We start from the raw sequence: 21,048 nt of genomic DNA on the forward strand, positions 1-21,048 counted from the left end.
TGTCTGCTCCATTAACTATCGCTGTTATCTGTTAAAATGAAATATTAAAAATGGTGCTACTGGACTCAGCAACTGTGTAGTTTGAAAATTGCGTGTCTGCACCTCTGTGTCCGTCTTGGTGAAATGTGCTGAGTTATACATCACTTTTGAGAGCGGTCCGTTAAATGAATAGATGAAAGCATTTTGATAACGGCGTTTTTTCTTCACTTCGGTACTTCTGTGTTTAAGTTTAGTGTTAAACCGAAGTGGGGAACAGAAAGTGCTTGGCTATTTTTAAGCGAACACGTTATATATTGCGACATTTGAATAGAGGTGAAATTTGTATTATCGCAACCATGTGGATTTTTATAAAGTAAAAAGCAAAGGCAGAAATGGCCTCCAGTTTTTCTGTCCCCCCCCCCGCTTGTAATTTTTGCATTAGATTTATTCTTGTGAGGATTTTCACCAACCGCCAATGTGGTTTTACGACACCATACGGCAGATTGTACGATAGTTTTATACAGATCTGAGATGATTTAAAAAAAAATTCGTAGAAATTGATTATGATCTGGTAGTATTTAAAACCTGATCTTTTCCGTTTTCTTCCGAACTTCTCACTCAGATTTGTTACGCTGTTCCCCTGCAAGTTCGTAGCGAATGACATTTTTAACATTTTTAAACTGGATTTCTGCGTCGTGTGGCACTGCTGTCCTCCTGGCTCTACCCGTCTAGGTCAGTTCAGGGACTCGGCACAAGATCGCCGTGCCGTAGCTGACGTGACAAATGGAATCTGCCCTTAATTGAACACTAAAACGAGGAGATGAAAGGATTTCAGGAACTTGAGGAAGAGTAGTTCTCCATGAGTCCCGGTGGGGCTGAGGATGAGGATCCCCCCCCCCTTCGATAACGTCAATGGTGTATCAATGGCCGAACGAACGGTCTCTCTCCCGTGCTTTGAAATCATTACTTAAGACGACGCATTAATTTGCTCGATCTTTTTTTCCTGTCCTTTTAGAGGGTCCATTAATCACCTTCAGTGAATGATTGGATTTTGGTATAAAGTCAAATGTGCGGATGTGCACCTCTGCGTAGGAAACGTTGTGGTTCATACTGTGGGGTGCGTGCGTTCAGGACGCCCTCAGACACACACACACACACACACCCACCGTGTACTTCCTGCTCGCGGTGCTCACCGTCCTTGTGTTTACTGTATTGTTGTGTGTCTTTTTTTCCCCCTCCTGTCTTGATGTCCGCAGTGTCGGGCATGAGGAGAGGCAGCTTTACTCGAATGAACACACTTTGACCGCCTTCCGCGGGCTCCCAGTGACCGAGGTGAGTGCCACACGTTCCAGAATCCAGGCTGTTGTTCAGTCGCGACACTGAACGCAGCCATGGATCCAGGTTCGTTTCCTCACTCATGGGACACATTTACGCCAAAGGTGTGTTTGTTAGCAGTGCGTAAACATTAGTGGGGTTCGTAATGTCGTCGTCTCCGCGGCGCCCGTCCGGTCCGGCCGGGCAGAGCCACTGAGTGAGTGTGACTGCAGCTGGAACTGTGTGAGCCGCAGCTCATTTTCCACTTTCTGTGTCTTATCCAGCGGGAATGTAGTTCATTTCAACCTTTTATTATCTACCCGGGATCACGAAAAAATCGTTTACTGTGTAGTCCGTGTGCAGTTAGTCGCAATGGCCGCGTTTTTGGTCGTGTCTGTTGAGTCTGACATCATGTGGGGACACTGGTGGAAGGCCGAGCTGCGTTTCACCTGCGTGGAAACATCCCCCCCAGCGCACTTGACTTTTATGAGTTCAGCCATTGAAGTTTTCATTAAAAAAAAAAAAAAAAATGCTGTACCAGGGAGAAAAACGCTCATTTTTTCGCCCTGCTTCTCTGAAGTTTTATTATAGAGGAGGACGTTGCGATGAGGGGAAAATAAACGATGTGTCTTAATCATTGACAGCTATGCCCTCTCTCTCTTGCCTTGTTCAGCGCTCCATAAAAATGAATAACTGAATTGAAAAAATGCCTAATAAAATAATTAATAAATAGTTACAAATTGTTATCAGTAATACACGAAAAAATAATGCTTGCTTTTTTTATATTGAAAAGAAAGAGGATGGAGAAACTGATACTAGTAGTAGTAGAAACACTGACGAGACTGTACCGTAATTTAACATTTCTGCGGGCTTCTCTTTTCCCGGACAGTGGTACAATGCAGTACTACAGCAAGTATGTACAGTATGCGGTACTATAGTATAGTACGGTACAGTAATACTAGGAGGCCGGTGTGGAGAACTGACTAGTCTCAGCACGTCAGGAAAAACTGTGTAAACCGGCTCACTGCGAAACCTTATGGTTTTGACGCCTCAAGGATTTGTTTGCCCAAGACAATAATAATACATATAATAAGGAGTATGTCTGCAAACATCACACAGAAGCGACTAAAACAAAAACGCGAGTGCGCGGCACTGCACACGGGTCCGTCCGTCTCTGGCTCGGGATTGTGCGCGCTCCCGGGACTCACCCGAGCGAGGAGTCGGCGCGCGGCCCGCGGCCCGCGGCCCGCGCTGGCTCGTTTCGGCTGCGGCGTCATGCGTTCGTAGCGCTGCTCTCGCGCGCGAGCTCATTTTTACCCATGTATTCACTTCGAAAAATAAATGAAACGCAGCCGCATACGCTGAATGCAACTTCACCCTGTTTTACCCGGGGCCTGTATTACAGCTGATGATGTATTCAGTTGAATTTATTTTTACAGAGCGCGCCAGTCTTCTCACGCTTCTCTCGCTTGAACGCAGCATGGAAACAAATGTATGTACATTTATTCATTTAGCTGACGGTTTGGTTGCGCTTTACCCGTTTATACAGCTGGGTGATTTAGAGCAATTAGGTAAGTAGCTTGCTCAAGGCTTCAAGGTACCACAGCTAGAGATGTGGATCCTGCTACGCCCAAAGGCAGTAACGCTAACCACATGTTACCTCTATACATGCAGAGCGGTAATATAGAGATATATATAGGATAAAGAATACACACACAGTCTGAAACCGCTTGTCTCAAGTGAGGTTGCATCAAACCAGAGCCTAACCCAGCAACATAGGCTGTTGGGGGAGGGGACGCACCCAGGACGGGACGCCAGTCCATCACAAGGCACCCCAAGTGGGACTTGAACCCCAGACCCACCGGAGAGCGGGACTCAGTCAAACCCGTTGCACCACCACACCACCCCCTGAATAAAGAATACAATAACTGTTACAGTTGATTTATGAACTGGTTCATAGACAGTTTCAATACACTACATATGACACCCAATATATAAATTCTTACATAGACAGTAACACCCGATGGGTTGTGATATTGACTATAACACTATTACACCTGATGCAGGAAGTTGTCTTCTCATTGACCTTAATAGGCTTCGCTTGTCTGACAATCACAAAAATGTTTCCTTCCGGTCTCATTGTTCTTTTTTTGGTTGAGAGACAATTAGGGAAGTGTTGTCAATGTACACATTTGCTTACACGTGTTAGTGATTTTAGATATTTTCATTTATTTAATAAGTAAAACTGGACAATCCTTCATACACGTTCCACTATATCGAACCTGTGATGAAGGCTGTGTTTGTCTTGTTTAACCCAACCGTAGATCTGAGGAATTTAAAGTACTGTATCTGTAACATGAAACAAGTGCTCTGTTGGTCCGAATTGAAGAGGGCAGTCCATAGGGGCACACCTTAGGACATGAAGGACCTGGGAAGTTTCTCTCTGGAAGAGTTGCCCAAGATCTCACCTAACATGTTCTCCAACTTTGCTAAAATAAAAAGCTTTGTGCTGTTACTAAGTACTAGAAACACTGGATTCTATAATTTTCAAAACCATGTTTTTGAAGAAGATGCTGCATTGTTCACTGTTATTCTGGAATGAATATTTCTTTTTTTAAAGAAGTGTATGTGAATAAAAGCCTGAAGTTTTCCACATTTTTTGGAGATGCCATTTAATCTGTTTATCTGCAACGTTTGTTTATACTGCTTTTGTTCATTTTTATGAAGGGCGCCAATACTTTTGAAGAAGGCTATCTAACACAGTACGAATGGACTTAAAGTTGCACTTATTTTTCATTGAAGGCAGCTTTAGACTAGTCATCCTGCTTATGATTTAGCAGCTAGTGTACAAGGAAGTATTTGCATGTCTCATTTGATATCATCTTATCATGAGTTTTCCTATCTCCTAATTTATCTTGCATGATGGAAAAAGAAGCATGTAATGCATGTAGGAGCCTGAATGGTTTCACTTTTGTGTTACTTGTGCCTTTGCTCAGATGGTTTGTGGTTTAAAAAATTTCTGCATGTTTGAGGCATCTGTTCTTGTCGCTTGTGGTCTGAGGTGCCTGCAGCAGAGCTCATATTGCCGTCCGCTCGCACTTCTTGCCTAACTCTGTGTTCTCTGCAGAAAGGATGGGGTTCGGCAGGAATCTGTGGTGTCCCCAGGCCCATGTGGCGCTGATGCGCCTGCAGGATTCTGAGCTGCACCTCATGGAGACCATGAAGAAGTGGATGACGCAGAGGGCCAAGAGCGACAAGGAGTTCTCCATGCAGCTGCACCAAATGTCAGCTATCGTAGAGAAGCTGGAAGGGCCACATCTTGGAGGGGGGCTGGATTACATCAGCCAGTTCAACAAGGTGGGGTGACCACTGGGTTTGAAATGAGGCAGCAGAGAGCCTAATAATTAAGGAAGCAGACTTGTACTATGAAGGCTGCTGGTTTTCTTCTTGGGGGACTCTACTTCAGTACCCTTGTGAAAAGCGCTTAGCCCAAACTGTTCCAGTAAACTATCGTCCTGTAAAATGTATAAAATGCACCATCCAGGCAACTAAATGTGCAGGAAACAGTATGTTTCTTTTCTTAAAGTCCTTCTTTTTGGTCTGTAATCCATCTGCTAAGCACTTTGCTCTCTCTGTTCATGCATAGAAAGAGAATCTTTGAAGAGTAGTTAGTTGGCTCAACCTAATTAATTTTTCCCTCTGTGTTGCACAACATTATTTCTCTTAAAATCACATAATAAGTGCTAATTTCTCTGAATATTGATTTTGACCTACCATGTCTAAGGCATAAAAAGTGTAAAATCATTTTAATCCTGTAAGTTTTTTTTATAGTTAGTATTTTCCATGTATTTTATACCATTGTTAAGGGCAGCATGTAGCCTAGTGGTTAGTGCTCTTCTTTTGCACTTGATGGACACAGGTTCATATCCTCTCTCTTATAGTAGTACCCTTGAGCACAGTACTTATCCTCAATTGCCTCAGTAAAAATTACCCAACTGTATAAATGGATAAAACATTATTAATCACTTGGGAGAAAACCATCAACTAAATTAATAAAATTACCTCTTTCGGTAATGCTGTTGGCTTATCAAATGTATGGACATGTTGACACTTTTAGTTACACACATTGAAATGAATGGGACTCCCCTTTCTTTTCATCCTGCAAATTACAACACAAAAAGAGCTTTTAGTCTGCATAGCCTTTTTTATTATGCTGAAATATATCCCACCCCTATGGAGTTTCTGGATTAAAAACATATTCCATCTCAAATAAGAGAGAAAAGGCTGTAGGTATTGATTTATTTTTTTCTTCTTGTTCCCATCTGCAGGCCTGGAGTGCCATGGTGAGTCAGACGGAGAGCCTGAGTCGCATCCTCCGGAAGCACTCCGAGGACCTGGCCGTGGGGCCGCTCAGCAAACTCACCCTGCTCATCCGTGACAAGCAGCAGCTTCGCAAGGCCTATGGGGAGCAACGGGCGCGTCTGAGCCAGGAGCTCAGCAGGGTGGGGAGCTCAGGGGTTTGGTGGGGGGTGGGGGGGTTGCACTTCTGGGTTAATGTCCTTCACTTAAATCGAGGCTGATGTTTTGGAAACAAAAATCCAGTACTGTTTCATACCTGTAGGTGAAGATTGCTGTAGAATTTTTAAAATGTACAATAGTACACTTCTAAATTTAGCGCAGAATTCATTGACTTTTCATTAATGCCATAGCCAAAAACTTTCTTTGAACTAAACAAGTGTACAAATGAGCTTGAGCAGCTCAGTTAAGATCAGGAATGGATTTTCTTTAATCAAATAAATGTCCTATGAACTCACTGTTGCCCGCTCATGAAACATTTAAAATGACTCTGATGGTAACGGCTTCTGAAAGTGTGTGAAATGGGATTTTTCCCCTCATACTCAGCGTGCGTGTGTGCGTGGGTATGCGTGTCTATGATCTTTCGCTCACTGTCCCTCCTGTAATTTTAGGTGACACAGACTGAGCTGGAGAAAATGAAAGCTAGCTACCGACAGCTGGCGCGGGATGCAAGCCAGGCCAAGAGGAAGTACCAAGAGGCCAGCAAAGGTAGGGAGTCCTTGGCGTGGTTTCAGTTCTCAAAGAGCCCCAGCAGTCTCCCGCCGTCCTCCCTGCCATGCTGCCATGATTAATGATCCCCAGCTATAAATTCCTTTCACTATGAATTTGCTAAGGCCTGAGTGTTGATGGGGAAAGGAGCATAAAACTGGGCAGGTGAAACCTGAAAAACCATCAGCGATTTGCAACTCGATGGGGCGAGACAGTGTGACATAGTAGAATATGGTGGAACGGATATTATGGGGGGGGGCAAACAAGAATTAATAATTAAGGAGATTTTAACAACTGAGAAGTTTTTGCTCATTACTGACAAGGAACACTCTTCACTGCTCATTAAGGGTATGTATACGTGGGCATGTTTTGTCTTTTTGTGTCGGCATCCAGATAAAGATCGGGAGAAAGCCAAGGAGCGCTACGTGAAGGCCACCCTCAGGCTACACGAGCTCCATAATGACTACGTGCTGTCAGTGAAGGGTGCACAGATGCACCACCAGCACCATTACAGCCAGGCCCTGCCCGCACTGCTGGACACACTGCAGACCCTTCAGGAGGAGATGGTGCTCATGCTGTAAGTCTGCTGGCCTGCTATGGGGTGCATATCCATGCCGTGGACTGCAGGTCCTGGTCCGGGTTCACCTGTTGACTGCTATTGTCAAATCTTCCAGGTTTAAGGCCTTTGAGAGCTTCTTCTTAACTACTTTATTGATGTGATACTGATGAATGGCTTCTCTGAATGGAGATTTCAAAGTTAACTTTTATGAAATGATAAATAAGCGATGTGGATTATAGGACCACGCGGCCACATCGCGCTCACTGGAAGTGAGGAAAGGATCCTGTAGAAAGGTGGAAACCTCAGCTGAAAGAAAGCAAAACCAAAGAAACCAAATATGCTACGATAATACGAGAGTGTACAGTATATTGTACTTTAGCTGCACTACCTGTGGTTTGGAATAACTGATATTGCAGCATGAAACTGGATGCAAGTTCAACATATTTTCTGTTGCAGTTCCCCCACTGTGGCGACATGGAGTTGCATAAAGCTTCCAGGCACTCCCGTGTTTTCTTCACTAGTTGACTGTATGTGATATGACGTATAAACATTGACAGTTTTATGGAAAGATGACGTGGTAATACAGTTTTCAGGATATGGCGTAATAACTAAGTAACTAGACTATGTTGTTGGCTTACAGCTTAACATTGTACTTCAGAACCAGGTGTTTACCCTGAATGGCTGCAGCAGTAGTTCACAATTATGTGAAAAAGAGAATACACCCTTCTTCAGTTTCACAACACTTTACAATGTTAGAGCGTTAACTCTCATCCAGTTCTCAAATGACAAAGAATGCATAATACGTAGATTATATTTTGACATGATTTGTTCAACTATACAGAAGCCATGTGTGAAAAAGTAAGTTGACTCCATGATTCAATAGCATGTTGAAACCCCCTTTAGCAGCAATAAGTTAAAGTAATTGTTTCTGTAGGAGATTCTCTCTCTATTACATTACATTGAATGAATTGTATCCCCACTTCCTCACGAGAGTTCTGTAGCTTATTCATGTTTGACGGTATTCATTTTTTGCACAACTCTCTTTAGATTCACAACATGTGAAAGAGGATGGGGTCTGGCCTTTGATTTGGCTATCCCAGTATTCAGGTTCATTTACTTCTCGTCCATTCAGTCATAGATTTACTGGCATGTTTAGGATCATTGCCCTGTTACATGATCCACTTTTCACCGGTTTTTGGTTTTAGAGAAATGGTGACACATTTCCTGTACAGTATGTGGGTATAGAGTGGACTATGAGTGGACTCCCTGGAGGGCTCCGTGATTGTGAGCCGTCTAGGTCCTGTGGCAGCAAAACAGTCCCAAATCATCACCCCTCCATCACAATGCTTGACAACTTACATGAGATTCTTGCGGCGGTCAGTTTATGCCAAACACGCCGATGTTCATCATTGCAAAACAACGTCACGCTGGTTTTGTCTGTCCAGAGGACGGTGATCCAAAACTCTTGTGATTCGTTCAAGGGCAGTTTGGGAAACCTAAGCTGTGCTGAAATATTGTTTTTGGAGAGAAAGGGTTTTCTTTTGATTCCCCTTCCCTGGAAGTCATACCTGTTCAGTCTTTTTCTAATGGTAGAACCATGAGCTCTTAACATTTACTGTGCTGACAGGTCTTTAGATCCTGTGATGTAGATTTGGGGTTCTTGGAATTTCTTTGCGTGTCATATGGTCTGATCTTGGAGCAAATTTACTGTAATGCTGGGTAGACTGAACACTGGCCGCTGTCTGGAATATACTGTATTTGTGACAATGTTTTTTCACTGTGGAATGATGGACCCAGTGTTGTTTGGAAATAACATTATCACCCCACCCAGACTGATGAGCAGCAAAAATTGCTTCACTGAGATCAATGCAGACAGTATTTTGTCCTTAGCATGCCATGTTAACACAAAACTTAATCATCCAGGCAGAAGGGCACAGGGATGCGGTGGCGCAGCGGGTGTGGCTGGGTCCTGCTCTCTGGTGGGTCTGGGGTTCGAGTCCTGCTTGGGGTGCCTTGCGATGGACTGGCGTCCCGTCCTGGGTGTGTCATCTCGCCCTCCAGCCTTGTGCCCTGTGTTGCTTATGCTTTTGTTGTTATGGCATGAACTGAAAATTCTTTAATAGAAACAAAGTTCCTTGAGTTTAACAAAATTATTTCCAACAAAGAAAACCAGTCATGTGAAATATTAGCATTATGTTGGTAAGAGAATTGAGACTCTCTACAGTTTTAATCTAAAAAACCTGAATCAGTGTAGGAAGTGGTCTTACCTCTCTTTTTAATCTGAATTCAAGACTCCTAACAGAAGATGGGCCTGAAGATTCTCAGGTGGATCTTGGGTTTTTGGTATCTGATGAATCCAGGAAGATCTTTTGGGCAAAGACGTCAGTGCATGTGTGTGTCTTACAAAAATAAAAGTTTGTTAGTAGAGGGTAGGCTGTGCTCTCAGTCCCTTTACCTATCTTTACCTTTTACCAGTCTTAATTTTTCTGAATTTTCAATTTAACCCAACTTTTTGTTTCTCCCTGACCTTTGCTCTTCGCCACAAGGAAGGAGATCCTCCAGGAGTACTTTGACATCTCCAGTTTGGTCCATGAGGAAGTGGTGGCTGTTCACCAGGAGATGGCTGTTGCTCTGAAGGCTGTCGAGCCACACAAAGAGTACGAGAACTTCGTCCAGCAGAACAGGTACCACCAACCTCAGCATCCGTCACCCACTTTAGAAGCAGTATGGAGGTCTTCGTTGAAGATAAGATAGTTACTTTTATGACAGAGATTTGACGCAAAGCAAAAAAGGATATTTTTACTGGAATAATGTGTCAAAATTAGTAGCAGTAAAATGACTTCTTGGCACTGGGTGCTTTCAGTGTATACTGTGCCTTGTAAGGTTATAATACAAGCCTTGTCAACTCTAGCTGGTTGCTGTTGGTGACTGCTGACTACGTGGCTGCTGACTGCATGCCCACAGATCAGTTGCTGAGGTGCCTCCCTGCGTGGAGTTTGACACCAGCTTGCTGCTGGAGACAGAGCAACTGAAGGCTGGGAAATTGGAGCTGAACGAGCTGACACTGGAGGGCATCCAGCATCGGTGAGTGGCTCAGCCTCTGCTCAGCTCCTGATTCTCCTGCCTTGGGATTTCTGCTCAAACCCTGCTCCTGTATCTTGGATAGGCTGACATCGGTGGAAGAGGAACTGCTTGCTTTGACTTCATTGCTGGTCTCCCAGCAAGCCTCTGTAAACCAGCTAGAGCTGGATCTACAGGCAGAGGAGGAGACCGCCAACGTTGGTCAAAGGTGAGCCTTGGTCCCGTGGAACACCTGCTGATGGGGTTTGCTCTGTCCTGAGCGGCTTGGCAGGAGTCCGTAGCAAGCTGTTCTGTGTGTCAGATTATATCTGAATCAGAGCAACATCAAGGACCCTGTGTCCACTGTACTTTTTATTGCTGTAAATTTGTTGAAAGTTAATACGTTGGGTAATGTCTCTTGGTTTTTACACTCACCGTTTTTTTTCCTAAGTTTAATTTGTAAATTGACATCCGAAACCAGTGAACAGATGGGAGAGTAAGAGTTTACGAGAACACACTGATTAAAGAAACCAAATCTCCATAGCTTTTATATCTGCTGCTTAATAGCGCGTGATGAAGAGAACGCAGCCGTATCACTGACCGAACATCCCTTACTGAGCAGGTCTCAAGGTTTCTCTAGCATTGCACTCCCACAATCTTTCCTGAGAGATGTTCTTCATAGTCTCTCGGTCCAACTTACCATTAGCGTAAATTTACCCTCTTATCCTTTATCAGACTTATGTGACAGTTCCTGAGGATGTCCCAGTGAATTCTCTAGCTGTGGGCTCTGTCAAGTGTACTTTGGATGTAATTGGTTGAGATCTTGTGTTCTGGGGTGAAGAACGCAGTTCCGAAAATGTCTTGTCTGTGGCCAGGGTCTACCAGTTCAGTAAGCGCAACGCCTTGGAGGACAGCCGGCAGCAGGTGGTGGAGTCCATGGGCACGCGTACCCGCCTGGAGGCCCAGAGGCTGCTGCTGGCTGAGACTCTGTACTCGCTGGGATCCCAGGAACCTCCTTCTATATGTCTGGATGAAGACCGCATGTCCAACACCTCCACTGTGAGTGCCATCATCTGAGCTTTTCTCTACACAAGGCAGACTTTCTACATCATGTAACGCTCCTTTCGCACTTGGCGTTGCAGCCAAGGGCTGCCTGTCGGGCTGTCTCAAGTTTGGTTTCGCATTTTAATACCTTCATTTTTTACAAATACAGCTGAAGAAGCAGGAACTGAAATTCTACAAATGGAGAATAAAAGAGCAGCCAGCCAACTATTAAGAATGTAAAGATAGCAGTAAAACTCCTCAAAGCCCCAAAATATAAACAGGAAGCCAGTTTCACTTTGTAATCATGTGATATTGGGCCAGAATCATAAAACCAAGTATCCTCGTATATACTTTATTATGCTCACAAATAATGGCTGTGTTATAGAGACATGACATGCAAGCACAAATAGCATGAACTGCAAGAAGATCAGCTGGGGTATAGTTCAAGCCAGAATGTAGTTCAGGGGCTGCTCCATGTTCACGTGTGTCGGGCGGCCCTTGATGCAGAGGAGCGGTTTCCTGAATTTCAACCCGTCCGCGTCTAGTTCTACAGCCGAGGAGCTTTTGAACTTGAAAAAGGCCAGCCTGAGTCAGCCTACAATATAAAAGTGAAAGGGGATGATGGGTAAACTTCTGCTTTTGCAGCCTTTCTAAAAACTTGTCACGCTGCTGTCAATCTGCTGTTTCATGGGAAGTGTATTCTACCACCCGATGAATATTACTTCCACCAGGTTTATATCACTTTAGCTGTTTCATTTCGGGGGGCGTGGTAGCGCAGCAGGCTTGTCCGGGTCCTGCTGTCTGTTGGGTCTAGGCTTCGAGTTCTCCTTGGGGTGCCTTGTGATGGACTGGCGTCCCGTCCTGGGTGTTTCCCCTCCCCCTCCAGCCTTACGCCCTATGTTGCCGGGTTAGGCTCCGGTTCACCGCAGTCCCGCTTGTGGCAAGCGGTTTCAGCCAGTGTGTGCGTGATTCATTTTGAATCTCGAGTTCTTCAGCATATTTTAAAATGGTCTAGGAAGAATGACATTTCATCCCACTATACACACACACACACACACACACACACACACACACACACACACACACACACACACATTTTCTGAACCACTTGTCCCATACGGGGTCGTGGGGAACCAGAGCCTACCCAGTAACACAGGGCGTAAGGCCAGAAGGGGAGGGGACACACCCAGGACGGGACGCCAGTCTGTCGCAAGGCACCCCAAGCGGGACTCGAACCCCAGACCCACAGGAGAGCAGGACTGTGGTTCAACCCACTGCGCCACCGCACCCCCTTACCATCCCACTATATACAAGCTTTATAGATGAATGACAATTAAAAAGAACTTGAACTTGAAAATAACCCCCATGAAACTAAAACGTTGTTGACGTACGCTGCAGTTGCAACACAAAGAGCAGGGTTTTTTTCAGGGTGAATGTCTGCTTTGTTCTTTTCTTTTTCAAGCCAGAGCAGTGAGGTTTGAAATGCTACGTATTTATATAGGCAAGCTCATCAGAGAAGGTCTATATCTCAATACTGCCAGTACCCATTCTACTCTGGGATGTTTTTATTTTCACGCCACACCGACAAACTCGTTTCTCGCCAGATTTTCTTTCCTGGAGTTCGAACACTCTTCCGGCCGTCCCGAGGGTAGTTAAGGGCTTCCTCTCGGCCATTGTTGGCACAGGGCGGAGGCGCTGCTCTGGTTCCAGAAAGAGGGGGATTATTGTTCATAATAGTTGCATAAACAGAGCTTTCTGTCGAGGCCTGACGTCAAGGGAAGGTGAGCTGCTGCTGTAACTGGACTCGATCAGTTCTTGGTGACTTCGGCAGCTGCCAGAAAGATTTTGTTATCGGTAGTGTTGCAGGAACCAAAAATAAAACATCTGATGCTCTAGAGAATGTTTTTTTTCCCCCAGTTGTTTTCATCAGTACTTTTAATACGCACAAAAAGCAAAATACAGGTGGCGGGCAAAATACGAGAAACGCGTAACACGGATACAAGCGAATTCCCGCTTCGTGAAGCTCACAACGTATAATTTTCGTCGAGCGTGGCTCGCAGATGCTGCGTCGATCCTGCGATCGTTTTTGAGGCCGTGCTTTCGTGGCGCAGAGCGTTGGTCCTGTGAAGTGCGCGTCCATTCTTGCGGGTGATCTTTCTGACCGCTTGCAATTTGTGCCCGCTGTTAGTACGGCATCTATATAGTTGTGTCATGACACTTTTAAAACTTACGAATCCACGTACTCGTTTTCACACTTTTAATAGCAGACGCATGCACGGTTCCTCTTTCTGCTTGCCTTTTTAATCGGCTGCTTCTCAGCTTAGCTCTTATTTTCGCACGCTAGGAAATGAACAAAAAAACAACAAAATAACAAAAATTTGCATGCAACTAGAACGGCGGCTGGTTTTCTATCACCGTGTTCACGCGTCTATGAGGAGGAGCATGTCCACGTTGTTTCTGACACTTTTCCGAAGTGACTTAAAATATTAGGCTTGTATACTAACGTACGTAGAATTATTTACCGATTTGTAGAGCTGGACACCTTGATCAAGAGAACTACAGCAGGGATTCAAACTGGTGACCTTCAGATTCCAACAGCTATAGCTATTCCACTACCTTACTGCTCTGTGTTTTAAGGAGAAATGGTGTGTACATAGGTCATAGCACACACACACACTGTCTGAACCACTTGTCCCATGTGGGGTCGCAGGGAGCCGGAGCCTAACCCAGCAACACAGGGCGTAAGGCTGGAGGGGGAGGGGACACACCCAAGACGGGACGCCAGTCCGTCGCAAGGCGCCCCAAGCGGGACTCGAACCCCAAACCCACCAGAGAGCAGGACCCCAGTCCAACCCACTGCACCCCCCCTTTAGGTCATAGCAGCATTGGTTAAATTCCCCTTAATGGTGTTCAATGAAAACAATGCTTATCATGTTTTGATTACAAGTTTGATTACAGTTCCTCTGGTACTGCTCCCTTATTTTGGTACATGTTCTCTACTTTCATAATAGCTGCCGTGGTGCGTCTCATTCACGTCTTCAGTTTTATGTGACCTTTGTGTCTTCGCTTCACTGTGCGTGAGCAGATTCAGCAGCCCTTGTCACAGAGTTCATTGTTCAAAATGACAATAACAGCCAGTTCAGAATTAATGACTTCCCCTTTTGTGTCTATACCAGTCTAAATGTGAGACTCAAGGCCTGGTTCAGCTCTGTGTTATAAATAGCTGTACAGGTATGCTTAAAAGTCTTTTTCTATCTAGAATACCCAGGAGGGATGGGCAGCCACTGGCACTTGGACCACCAGAGCTTTGCTTTTCTCCCCTGCCCTTTGGTCCATAGTTTTTTGTTTTCCTTTCCTCTGTTGCCAGTTGGCTTACTTGTAGCTTTAATACCTTCTTGTAGCAATTGAATGCAATTTAATGTACAGTTACAGTTGGGGGGCACGGTGGCGCAGTGGGTTGGTTCTCGTTCTGCTCTCCAGTGGGTCTGGGGTTCGAGTCCCTCTTAGGGTGCCTTGTGATGGACTGGCGTCCCGTCCTGGGTGTGTCCCCTCCGGCCTCACGCCCTGTGTTGCTGGGTTAGGCTCTGGCTCCCCCCGACCCCGTATGGGACAAGCGGTTCAGAAAGTGTGTGTGTTACAGTTTATATTTAATATGTCTCATGTTCTTTTGTTCAGTGATCTGTCACTCTATGGGAAGAGCACTTTTTTTTTTTTTATAGAATATTATTGAATTGAATTGAATGGTTAAAGGAAAATTTTCCCCAAAAATATTACTTATCTGACATTTCTCTCCAAAGCAAGTTAAAGTGTTAGTACGCTAAACTTACTGTATTAATTCATGGTAAAATACCTTAATCAAGACTACTGTAGCAGATACGGGTGCTGCAGATTTAAACCTGGGTCTTTGGACTGCAAGGTAGGAGGTGAGACGTCCACTGCCTGCTAATGTTAGTCTGTACAGCTTAACCATCTCTTCTCAGTTTAGTTGTGCGAGGTATTTTCTGTTCGCACAACATTCACACCAAAATACATGCTCGCACACGCACAAACACATCTTCACCAGTTTCGATGCCGTGAGCTGTCCCCATCTTCTCTTTCCGTGGGCTTCAGCGAGCGATTGAACCCGTTAGGAGGCGGTCCTGTAGGTGCCTCTCCGACCATAGGATGTGCGGAAGGGTCCCGGTCATTTCACCCAGATTACATTTCCTGGGCCTCTTCTGCACACGAGGCTGGTATGGCTCATTGGGGACCCTGGGAAAGCCTTATAGTTTCAATCTGTGGGAAGCAAAATGTTACAACCCGCCAGTCGTTTGTCACATCAGCGACCGCCACAAGTATTGATGTTTCCTGTCAGTCTGTGAGTTAGTACAATAGAATTCGCCCCACCCCCCCCCCCCGTTCTGGGACCTTGTGAAAAGTGTCAGACATGACTGCTGTGTTTCTCTGTCTTATTCAGGAGCGGGAGAAGGACACCCCTAAACTCCTCAACCTGGATGGTCTCAAGAGTCACCTCACTGGCATGTTCAAACCCAAATACACGGTGAGCAGCGTCGCCTTTGCGTAATACGGTTTTTTTTTTTCCACGGCTCCTTTCCTAAGTCCTCTTTTAGGTCGCTACCTCTTTCGTCAACCAAAGGAGCTCCATTGGCTAATGGAGATGACAAGAGGCCGAGATGTCTGCTTGTACAACGGAGAGGGAAGTTAAGTGTTCCGCAAGGGAAGTCGCAATAAGCTTTGCTTCACCAGTGAAATGGCAAGACATGAAGGATCTGAAAGTGTAGTGAAATTTTGAGGCAGAAGGTCATTCTCACTGCTTTTCTGTGGTAAGATGTGCTAGAATTTGTGATGGTAGCAGGTACCTTTTATCCCTGTAACCCCAGGTGCCCCCTCCCCTGCCCATGGTGCCGGAAGTGCAGAAGCCCTTGAGCGAACAGGCCTGGTATCATGGCGCCATCCCACGGCTGGAGGTTCAGGAGCTGCTGAAGAACGATGGGGACTACCTGGTGCGGGAGAGCCAGGGCAAGCAGGAATATGTGCTGTCTGTGCACTGGGCCGGGCAGTGCCGCCACTTCATCATCCAGAGCACGGATGTGAGTTTGCATAGCGTGACTGCGGAGTCCACGGGACGCAGACGTGGAATACTGTGGAATCAGTAGCGCTGCACGGTGCATCTGGTGACATTGCGTTATATAGACAGTGGTCTGGTGTGTGGGCCAGACTCCAATTGTGTCCCGTCTGTCTGTCTGTCTGTCTGTAGAATGTTTATCGACTAGACGGAGAAGGCTTCGCCACAGTGCCCCTGCTCATCAATCACCTTGTGACCTCACACCACAATGTAACCAAGAAAAGTGACATCATTTTAAAGAGAGCCGTCATCAAGGTAGGCCAGGTCCCACGATTCTCCGCAAAACCTTCCGATACATATATTTTGCATTTGAAACGTAGCTTTGTTTGATTTTCGTCCACATTTTAAACAAGTAGTGCCAGGTGCTTCGTGAAGGGCTGGCAAAGCGGAGGAGCGTGCAGCGCTGTTGCCTCGCGGAGCCTGGGCCGTGGGGTCGGACACGGGTCGAATCCGACTCGGTCCGTTTGGAGTTTACGTGTTCTGCGCGTGTTTATGTGGGTTTCTTCCCGGTGTTCCCGTTTTCCCCCCACGGTTCAGACGCCTACGTCGGCTGCGCCGCCGACTCCGAATTGCCTGAAGTATGCGTATGAATGCGGTACGATGGAAGCGTGGTGTACCGCGCGTACCCTGCCACGTGCTCTGTGCTGCTGGGATAGGCTCTGTATCACCACGGCTCTGCACAGGACAAGCGGTTGTTGTCAACGGGTGGTGATTGATAGATGTGTTAGATGAACACAAAAAAAAAAAAGACTGAGGGGCTGCGGTGCGGTCAAGAGTGTACCACGTCTCAGCGTTTTGGTCTAACGTGCTCAGAGTCTACACGCTTTAAGAAGGCTTTTGTTAATGAGAGCAAACAAAAATATTTTGGCCCACACCCAGTGGAAGCCAAAGAAAAAATGGCAGATGGCGTCTTTGCCCAGGAGCGTGCGACTGTTTCGTCCTACCCCTAGAGCCAGTTTGGGAAACTCTAGTCCCACCCCCATGTATATATATTTAAGTGAATGTTGTTAGCACTTGATTATAGAACAACAAAGTGTCTCAAGCCGAGACTCTGTGACGGCCGAATTATACCTCCCGGTGAAACTCCGCCTTCTCGGTTGATTTCCCCCGGTTATTGGTGTGGTAAATGGACGGTGCTATCGGTAAATCCTTTGGCTCGCTGTAAAAGCTTTCTTGACAACTGCCAGATGCATGGCGCTCGTCTCCCACGTCCGTGCTTTCCCGGAATGCGTGACGTGGGTTTGCGTCGCTTGCTTCGGAGACGACCGCGCTCTTACGGCGAGTCTCCGTAGATTGAACAGGAAGAAGCAGGGGGCACCAGCTACGGTCATGGACCGGCTCTTTCCAACACAAACGTACGCCGACATCCTAGATCTGTCGTTATTTTAATGGAGTCCAGGGCCTGGGAGGCCTTCCCAGAAACATCTCCCGGTATAGCTTGCTCAAGACATCTGAAGTACGCCATGCGCCAGGATCAGGTTTTATGTGTAACTTCTTTGTAGCCCAGTGTTGAGGTGACGCCGCTGACACAACCTTTCCTCATCCCACCAGGACAAGTGGGCCTTGGACCATGATGATGTCATTCTGGGACAGCTCATTGGCCGGGTGAGCTCGCTTCCCACGCAGCTTTTGTTCAGCGATCTGCTTCTTAACAGGGCTAGAGCATTGCTAGAATATTACAGATGATGATAAAGGCTTAAAATGTAATAGTTGTGACGTCCGTTGAAAGGAAGTCAGGTTATGAAAAGTTTCATTCATTCATTCATTCGTTCATTAAACCCTAAAACCTAACACTTTAAAATAGCTGTCTTTTTTTAAAGTTGCTTATGGTAAGTAAAGTTCGTAAGGGTACAATAGGAGGGGCCCTTCCTCGGACACGATCGGGACCCTTTCGGCCTCATTCCTTAAGCTTGACGCTACGCTTTTGTCATCTTAGGGAAACTTTGGCGAGGTGTACAGCGGCCGCCTGCGCTCTGACAACACGCCGGTGGCGGTGAAGTCCTGCCGAGAAAATCTGCCTGCAGAACAGAAGAACAAGTTCCTCATGGAGGCCAGGTTAGTTGTCAGGCCCCACCAGACACGTGCAGGTTAGCGCATACACGCTCGTTTACGCACGCGCCCACAGACGCACTCTACTATCAAAAAAGCTAAGCTCGACCGATTTTCAGTGCGCTCAGTGCCTTTAGGAGTGTGCTTTGCAACGCAGGATACTGAAGCAGTATGACCACCCCAACATTGTGAAGCTCATCGGCGTGTGTACTCAGAAGCAGCCCATCTACATTGTCATGGAGCTGGTGCAAGGTGAGTCGGCGGTCACCTGCGCTGGCGGGCAGGCCGGCTGCGGTCGACCAGGTCCCCCCGACGCGTCGTACTTTGTTCGGATCAATCTGTACGATTTAAAAAGCCACATCTCTGCTCTGACCCGAAGGGGGGGACTTCCTGTCCTTCCTGCGGAATGAGGGCCACAGTCTGAAAACCAAGGCGCTCATCAGAATGGCAGAGAATGTGGCGGCGGGAATGGAGTACCTGGCGAGCAAGAAGTGCATCCACCGGTGAGTAAGGCATGGTGAGAGAGGTGCGAGGATGAGCCAGACCTCGCTCAAGAACCATCACTGCCCAAGTCTGGGGTCGGGGGTCCTGGGTGGGTTCGAGTCAGGCAGCAAGATCCACAAGGGAAAGAACTCGCTGGTCAGCTGATGTGCCGTACACGTACATTTTAATTAACAGAGTTCACAGTTAAGCTTCTTCTCGACTGCTATTTTTATCAATCAGAAGAAAACAGTAAGGGCGTAATTGTGTGTTAATTTGTCAGTTTCTACCAGGGTTTTCTGGCAGCGTTTTTAATGTCCTTTTCCGGTCCTTACAGAAAATGAAAGCCTGGCATTGCCAGTTTGAACGTACATACACTTAATCAAAGTTAGCGTACATGGCAGACAGGCATTTTGTGTTACGCTAATGAAATAATGGAGCCTTTCTTATTAGTGGCTGCTTATAGGCGTCTGAGTTAAAGGCTTGAACGCGTATCTTCCCACGGCTCGTCCCCCAGGGCCTCTCAAGACCAGAGGATATCTGCCTCTAAGAAATGCCAAATCTGAAGTGCTCGACATAATGAGCTCAGCTGGGACAATTCGCAGCTCATTTCTCCTGGAGCTTACGTGGCATGTTAAATGGCCATGTGGACAGGAGTCTGCAATTAGAGCTGTGATTTGAACGGGAATGACGGTTGGGGGGAGGGGGGGGACCCCGGGGCTTTCTTCATCGCTTGTTCAGTTTGCTCCACCCACTGCCTCCACTCACTTAAGGTCTGATGCACTGTGACTCTTGGCCTCCCTGTGACAGGGACCTGGCGGCACGCAACTGCCTGGTGGCAGACCAGAACCTGGTCAAGATCAGTGACTTCGGGATGTCCCGCGAGGGGGAGGATGGCGTCTACTCAGCCACGGGCAGCATGAGGCAGATTCCTGTCAAGTGGACCGCGCCTGAGGCACTCAATTACGGTACGCCGAACCCCACACCCACACCTCCTGACACTAAAAACATCCTTTTAGTGAGGTCAAGGAGCAGGCCTCCTGTGTTTCCTGTGGAGCCTCACATCCTGGTCTAATTGCTTCGTGTTGCCGAAGCCTCCCACAGCTCGGGTCGGAGTCAGCGAAGCATGTGTCACACTTCAGGCTTCATACCCTTGTGTGATTAAAACCATGCAATGCACGCCAGATGCTTGCTTACCAAGGCACGTTTTAGTTCTCACGATCGTGGAAACGCATTCCCACTCTTCGTGCCTGTCGAGGATCCGAGCCTCTGTAGACAGAATGATTCAGGTGGCGTCCCCGTGGCACCGTGGTTAGGCAGGAAGGCGAGACCCTCACATTCTGTCCGCTAGCACTGTCACACTCAAGTCACACAGTGGTCCATCCTGCACCTGCTGCAGTGCCTTTTATGTGTCTCAATGTTGCCCCCTACGGGTGTTGCAGCTCGCTACAGCACCGAAAGTGACGTGTGGAGTTTCGGCGTCGTGCTGTGGGAGACCTTCTCTCGTGGCACCACTCCCTATACCACCATGACCAACCAGCAGACAAGAGACGAAGTGGAGAGAGGTAATGTGACACACTTCTGTTAAAACACACACATTTCAGAACCGCTCGTCCCAGACGGGGTGACGGGGAACCGGAGCCTACCCGCTAACACAGGGCGTAAGGCCGGAGGGGGAGGGGACACACCCAGGACGGGACGCCAGTCCGTCGCAAGGCACCCCAAGCGGGACTCGAACCGCAGACCCACCGAAGAGCAGGACCCGGTCCAACCCACTGCGCCCCCTCTGTTAAAACATTATGAACATAAAACATATCGACACGTACTTAATCTACGCACTGTGTTGCGTTTTGCAAAAAGAACTTTTTGTTTTTAAGATAAAACCCTTTCTTTGTAGGGTACCGGATGTCTGCCCCGGAAGGCTGTCCTCCCGAGGTGTACACCCTCATGGGACAGTGCTGGCAGTATGACCCAAAGAAGCGCCCTCCGTTTCACACGCTGAGGAAAGAGCTCAACTCGTTGCATCGGAAATTTCAATGATTGCCCCGCACTTACATCCACAAGGCTGCAGAGTCTCAACAGCATATGCCACAGATTTGTCACGCCTCAAAAAATCATCTTGACCAGCCATGAGAGGTCTTGCGACAGGGTCATCTCTTGCTTCGAAAAGCTTTAACCGGCCTTGAGGCATCACATGTGGCAGCTGTGCTGGCTTAGGGTGAGGTTGGGAATTGTACATGATGCCAAAGGCCACTAGAGGTCAGAGTGATTACTCTATTTGTACAATGTTGTCTGATGAATGTGGGGTGGCGAGCGATTTTGCGTTCATCACTATTACGTGTCATGTTAAAAATGCAAACCTTGGAGCTGTACA

The 21,048-nt window shown here is 46.8% G+C and overlaps 1 protein-coding gene across 4 annotated transcripts; it reads left to right on the forward strand.

Moving 5' to 3' along the window:
• Window positions 1-682: 682 nt before the first annotated feature.
• Window positions 683-20,833, forward strand: fes (FES proto-oncogene, tyrosine kinase). 4 transcript variants are annotated; one of them, XM_018763687.2, is made up of 20 exons: window positions 683-711; window positions 1,236-1,311; window positions 4,421-4,650; window positions 5,622-5,795; window positions 6,261-6,357; window positions 6,751-6,934; window positions 9,463-9,600; window positions 9,881-10,000; window positions 10,083-10,205; window positions 10,852-11,035; window positions 15,477-15,560; window positions 15,901-16,110; window positions 16,278-16,400; window positions 17,697-17,750; window positions 18,082-18,200; window positions 18,352-18,446; window positions 18,574-18,697; window positions 19,485-19,642; window positions 20,117-20,239; window positions 20,572-20,833. In XM_018763687.2, the coding sequence occupies exons 3-20, from the start codon at window positions 4,426-4,428 to the stop codon at window positions 20,712-20,714; spliced, it is 2,478 nt and encodes an 825-aa protein (XP_018619203.1). In that variant the 5' UTR covers window positions 683-711; window positions 1,236-1,311; window positions 4,421-4,425; the 3' UTR covers window positions 20,715-20,833. The 4 variants fall into 4 exon arrangements, with proteins under 4 accessions (XP_018619203.1, XP_018619204.1, XP_018619205.1 ...); XM_018763688.2 differs by lacking the exon at window positions 683-711 and adding an exon at window positions 937-1,096; XM_018763689.2 differs by lacking the exon at window positions 683-711 and having other exon boundaries at window positions 1,107-1,311; window positions 4,425-4,650.
• The last annotated feature ends 215 nt before the right edge of the window (window positions 20,834-21,048 follow it).

The sequence above is a fragment of the Scleropages formosus genome, chromosome 11 (assembly GCF_900964775.1).
Source record: "Scleropages formosus chromosome 11, fSclFor1.1, whole genome shotgun sequence".
NCBI lineage: Eukaryota > Metazoa > Chordata > Actinopteri > Osteoglossiformes > Osteoglossidae > Scleropages > Scleropages formosus.